General features: G+C 54.8%; 1 protein-coding gene across 3 annotated transcripts in view; it reads left to right on the forward strand.

The window, feature by feature from the left end:
• Cd82 (CD82 molecule) overlaps nt 1–3,619 on the forward strand; it is a 44,856-nt gene extending 41,237 nt beyond the window's left edge. For all 3 annotated transcript variants that reach the window (XM_020163710.2, XM_074044657.1, XM_074044658.1), the window contains 4 exons: nt 631–741; nt 1,973–2,176; nt 2,379–2,462; nt 2,767–3,619. In XM_020163710.2, the coding sequence (XP_020019299.1) occupies nt 631–741; nt 1,973–2,176; nt 2,379–2,462; nt 2,767–2,844 (477 nt within the window). In that variant the 3' untranslated portion in view covers nt 2,845–3,619. The remainder of the gene's footprint in view (nt 1–630; nt 742–1,972; nt 2,177–2,378; nt 2,463–2,766) is intronic.
• Nucleotides 3,620–6,059: the final 2,440 nt, after the last annotated feature.

The raw sequence follows: 6,059 nt of genomic DNA on the forward strand, positions 1-6,059 counted from the left end.
AAGAAAACCACCATGTCTACCTTTGCAGAATAAAGAGAGCCTGAGGAGGGTAACTGAGGAGTGGTGGGAGGGAAGAGGAGGGTTAATGTTTTGTCAGGTGGCTCAGGAAGGCCTTTCTGAGGAGGTGACATTTAGTTGAGCCCTAAAGGTAGTGGAGGACTGAGTCATGTTAATATCTAGGGGAAGAGCTTCCAGGCAGAGGGAACAGCAAGTGCAAAGGCCCTGAGATAGCAAGAAAACAGCAAGGAGCCCTGTGTAACTGGAGCAGAGGAAGCAAGAACAGGAAAAGAAGTTTGGGAAAAGCAGGGGCAAATGGTAGAGGGCCCAGTTGGCCATGGAGGGAGGACATTGGCATTTTTCCTGGGAATGGGGGGAGGCCACCAGAGGCTCTTCAGTTGTGACACAGAAAGATGAAGGATTAAAGATGCCTGCTGAGTACAGAACAGACCCTAGGGTTAGAGAGGTTGCCCTGATGGACAGCTGCCCAGGGGAAGCCAGGAAGGAGGCTGGAATGAACAATGAACTCCATGGAGCAGTGAGGACCAGGGTTGTTGGGGGCTCGGGCGGCAGAGCAGAGGTGGCGCCTGGTTTCCAGGGAGTCTGGCCCTGACCCTGGCCTCTGCTCTGCAGCTGAAGGAGGAGATGGGCAATGTGGTGGTGGAGCTTATCCGGAACTACTCCAACACCAGTGCCAGCGGTGAGGACAGCCTGCAGGAGGCCTGGGACTACGTGCAGATGCAGGTGAGGAGGCACCCACGCACTAGGTTAAGCGTCTCTACAATGGGTCTGTGTGCCTGATGGAGAGGAACCGTGTAAGTGTATCCCACCTGGGGCTGGGTGACTCTTGTGAGCTACCTCCCATCACCCCAGCCAGCACCACCCTCCTTCCCCAGGAATCCAGTCTTGATTGGCAGCTCCAGGAATCAAAATGCCCCATTTGTGGCCCTGGGAAAGGAGGTCCCCGCCTGGGGCTACAGAAAGGCCAAGGAGGGAAGCCTTTATCGGCTCAGGTGCAGCAGAACCTGCGGTGCCCCCAACCCTGCAGACCTCTGTGCCTCCCCAAAGTGCCAGCCAGACTTCCCTGGCAGACAGAAAGCAGCTAGGAGGATGAAAAAGAAAACCTGGTGTGGACGCTGCCTGGAGCCCTGCACTCCTACACGTGCCTGGCGCGCCCCCTGCTGGCCACTGGCTGCTAGTCTGGGATGCAATACCCTTGAGAAGGCCAGGAAGCAGCTGGGGACTGGCCACTACTGAGCATGGGGCTCACCCAGGTTGTCCCAAGGACCCTAGCTGAGAAGTTGGTAGTGCAGAGTCCACAAAGACTTTCTTTCATCCAGAACAGAGCATTTTCTCCTGTAAAACATCAGGATTGACCATGTCTCCTTTTTCACTTGGGCGACCAGGAAGCTCAGAGTAAAATCCCAACTCCTACACGTGCTCAGCACCTGCAAGTAGACCTGGCCTTGACTGAGCTCTTACTGGGCTCCCCAGACCTGTGCAGGCACTTTGCCTGCCTTGCCCTACTTAGTCCTCCTAACAGCCCTGTGGTCTAGGAAGCTTTGTTGTCACTGTTGTTTTTGCAGATAGGGAAAGGAAACTGAGGCCAGGACCTTGGCTGAGATAGCAGAGCTGGGATTTGAACCCAGCAGCCTTATGACAAACCCCACACTCAGCAGTTTGCCATCTGCCCTTCTCACCTCCCACATACTTACGCTTGTCTTTCAACTTCCTCTGCTTTGTGTGCCCTGACTTTTACTTTCTACCATATTTGTGGTTTATTTATGACATCTCTCGAAAGCTTCTTTAAATCTCTCTGGCACACAGAAGCCAAAATGAAACCTAAACTCTAATCCTGGTGGTTTGGCTTGCTTCTTGGGGCCTGGAAGCAGCAGATCTGAGCCTCTTGCTTGGGGAGGGTGGTCTGCCAGGCAGGTTGGCAGTGGGCTTAACACCCTGTCCCTGCTCTGCCCAGGTGAAGTGCTGTGGCTGGGTGAGCTTCTCCAACTGGACAGACAACGCGGAGCTCATGAACCACACCGATGTCACCTATCCCTGCTCCTGCGAGGTCACGGAGGATGAGGATACCACGTTCCTTCTGAGGAAGGGTTTCTGCCAAGCCCCTGGCAACAGCACCCAGGGCAGCAATGACCCCGAGGAGTGGCCTGTGTACAGGGAGGTGTGTGCGGGACTGTGGGAGAGATGATGGGCTCAGAGACCCTCGGGTGGAGCTGCTCAGGCCTCTTTCTTTCAGTTAGTCCCTCCTTCCATTCATTTGTTCGTGTCCTGGGTGCCAATCACTGCTGACTCCCTCATGGGACACAGGGACCTCTGGGGTACCCCTCATGGATGTGGGTGACATGGCTGTGTGCTCCCTGCAGGGCTGCATGGAGAAGGTGCAGGCATGGCTGCAGGAGAACCTGGGCACCATCCTTGGTGTGTGTGTGAGCATCGCTGTCACCGAGGTACATTCCCCCATCTTCCGTTCCTCCCGTGTGGCCTGCCTGGATTTCTTCCCATCTGCTGACATTCTGAGTTGCCCATCAGCTTCTAGAGGCTCTCTGGCCAGAGTCTGGTCTGGCTCTGTGACCTCTGGACAGGGCATGACCCTCTCTGGGCTTCCCTCTGCTGACTGTGTCAGGGTGGTCATGAGGCACACGTGGAGGATCCAGTAATCCAGATGGAAGTCTGGCTGTTCACCTGGATGGTGGGCAGGGGTTTGGGAGCAGGTAGGCCAGCCTCCCCCTGACTCTCCACCTCTCCCTCCAGCTCCTGGGGATGCTTCTGTCCATCTGTCTGTGCCGGCACATCCATTCTGAAGACTACAGCAAGGTCCCCAAGTACTGAGGCTCCTGCTGTCCCCCACCTCCCTGCCATCTCCCACCTGGACCTCCCAGGGGGCTCCCTAGCTCCCTCCTCCAGGCCTGCCTCCCACCTCACTGTCAGGCCCCTTGCCTGTCCTGAACTGGCTGGACCCCTCTCCCCACTGCCAGGCTAGAGCCCTGGAGGTCCTGTGGCCCTGCCCCTCTCTGCCCCCCAGGGGTCTCTTGGCAGCTCAGTATGGCTCCCTGCCTTGGTATCCCTCACAGGCAGGATGGCTGGATCTCCACCTACCCTGGAGGTTGTGCATATGCTATAGAGAAAGGTGTATGAAACCCCCAGGGGAAGCATGGATCATATCCCAAGGCTGTCAGGGGACTGATCCCTGGTTGGGTCAAATTCTTCCTACTATGATGCTTACAGCTTTGGTTTTTCACATTTTTATGGATGGTAATATGAGATGGTGGGTGATGTCCCTTTCCCAGGCCTGACACAGCCCTTCCAGGCAGCTCAGCTCTGCCCAGACCACCCTGTGGGCAGTACCTAATGAGTTCCATGTGGGTAGAGAGTCACAGTCCCCCTCGGTGTGGCACAGAGCTGGCCCTGCATTCTCCAGGATCCTAAGCTGTCTGGGGACCAGAGGAGGAGAAGCTGGACTGGTCTTTCTCAGCAGCTGTCCCTTGTCCCATGAGCAGTAGGTGGGTAAGGCTGTGCCTTTCGGGGGCAGGAGGGTATCTGTGCTCTGCTCTGTAAACGCATTCAGACTTGAAGGCTGACTATTAAAGAGGTTTGTAACAACCGGGCCTGTAGTGGTGGGGTGCTGCCTCTGGGATGGGGAGGACCAATGAGAAGGCGATGAGCATCTGCTGGGGTGGGGGGGAGGCGGCGCATTGCTTCCCTGCTCTCCAAGGCAGCCTGATGCACAAAGCGTGAATGGTCAGCCCTGGCCTGGAGAGGGGTTGTATGTTGACAGGTACAAATTGTCCCCCATGAGTCCTGTCTTTGAGACCAAGGTACAGGTGCCTGGAAGGTGTACAAAATTGGGCTGTGATGGGGAACCGGGAAGTCACAGGATAAACGGACTCCTCCTAGAGCAGGGGTTTTATGAAGCTCTGTGGAAGGAAACATTTTCATACCAAAGAAATAGGGCAGATCAGATGTGCAGAGCTCAGGCCTTTTAAGGCTCGGAGACTTTAAAGAAAGGTCTTACCGTGCAGGGCCCTACACTGAGTCCCAGCACCCTAAGTCCCCAAGTCAGCACGAAATTTGGAATTCGGAGGGACAGGGAAGCACCCCAGCGCAGCAAGGGAGAGAAGGCTGGAGAGGGCAGCTAGGAAGGAAGGACACTCGCCCACTTCTCTCACCTCTTCACCTAGAAGGAGGTCAAGGTAGTGCTTAGGGCCAGGGCTAGGGCTCTTGCCTACTGCGGGAGCTCTCAGAGAAGAGGGAGGTGTTTCCACTGAAGCCAGCAGGGGGCGCTGCTGCCTCAGCCGAGGAGCAAGGTTCCAGGTTACTCCAGCCGCCGGTGCTACTGCACCGTGCAGACACTGGACCTCCAGAACCCTGGTGCAGCAAAACTAGGAGGGGGACAAGGACTTTGTATTTTTTGCAGCCCTCTAAAGTGATTTTACGTCCTCAGGCTCTGGTGAAACGTAGCCACAGACTGTGGCCCCAAAGAGAAATGGGTGGTTGGGGTGGGGGGGTCAGACCAGAGAGCCTGGTCAAGGGCAAGGGGAAGGCACTCTGCCTGGTGCTCTGCAGGAGACTTTCTGTGGTTGAAGTCTGGCAAACCCGCTCAGGCCTGCTGAGTTGCCCTGGCCTATGCTGGGTCCAAAGGAGGCCTAGGCTCCAAGCCGACAGTTCCCTGTCACCTCCAGAATTCTCAGCTGCTCTTCGTGTTCCAGGGCTGGGGACTCTTGAGTAAAGCCTGTCCAGTGTACTTTTTTTTTTTTTAATAACCTGCCTTGTTCCACAAAGGAAGTATGTATACTAAAACATAAAGCATGTCAGGGAAAACACAGATCTATGAGGAAGTGTAGGCTTGATGAGATTAACACAGCTGAGTCACCCTTAAGGCTGTTCAAACGCACAGAACACTCTCCATAGCCATGCTCCCGGCAGACATTACTCATTGATCACAGTTCTCATTTTCTTAGGCCAGATGCACCCTGGCCACACTTAATAGCCAACATCACTCATTGTGGCTTCAGACTCCTCAACTCAGCACTATCAATCAATCTATTGGAATGCAAAATGAAAGCGATGCCATCCTTCAGTTCTCCACATTAAGTGAAACCATATATAATTGTGCCTCTGAGCTTCCTGGTGGCCAAAGCAAAAAATAAAAATAAAAATAAAAATGGAGGGGGGCGGGGCTGGAGGGGAAGCTTTGTCAGTTACATAGCTCTGTTTTCCCAAGGTGAATTCATTCTTAGCACTGGGAACGTAGCTGACTGGACTCTAGAATTCAAGACACCCTCCCCCACTCACACACCCACACAAAGTTTGATAGTCTTCATGTTGGGAACCAAAAAAGTCATTGGGCTAAAAGCATCAAGATGCCCACTGTGCCCAGCCATGTGCTGGTTGCCAAGGAGGACGTGGGAAGGGCAGTGACAGCACGTGGAGACAGAGTTTCCCATAACAGTTGATGGTTACACAGCACATGCCCTTCAGGAGCCTGGCTGACAAGTTCACTCCTGTCCTCGCTATATGCCGTGAGGATCCCCTTCATCACTGGGCCCTGATTATAGGTAAGGTCAGCGGGGAACATTGGCAAAGTCATTTTCTCAGCATTCTGCTTTTGCTAAGGGGGAGGTTGGGGGGGTGCTCCCCAAGCCAGCCGACCACTGACCCCTAACCACCTCCCGGCTGCAGACAAAGCAGTGATCACAGGAGAGCTCACTGTCCACTCTGTACCCAAAAGGACCTGTGTGCTGGCCCTGCCCTGAGGATGGGGAAAGAGCTTGTGGGTAGGATGGAGCACTCCAGTTAAGTCAAGAGACAAAGCACGGTCCCTGGCTGCAGGCCAGGACCCGCATCAGAAGCACAGAAGCAGGGCCTAAGCTGGACTCCGAGTTGTGTGGGATAGGGAGTAGGTCTGGTCCAGCTTGGAGATCTCTGGCACCCACACGGCAGATTCCACAGTGCTAAGCCTCAGATTGGTTCTTGGTGGCCATCCCTGATTCTGGCTCTGAGGAAGGGCTTTGGGTGATGAATGAGTTCAGTGATGGCTCAGCGCT

This window comes from Castor canadensis, chromosome 1 (assembly GCF_047511655.1).
Source record: "Castor canadensis chromosome 1, mCasCan1.hap1v2, whole genome shotgun sequence".
In the NCBI taxonomy this organism is placed as follows: Eukaryota; Metazoa; Chordata; class Mammalia; order Rodentia; family Castoridae; genus Castor; species Castor canadensis.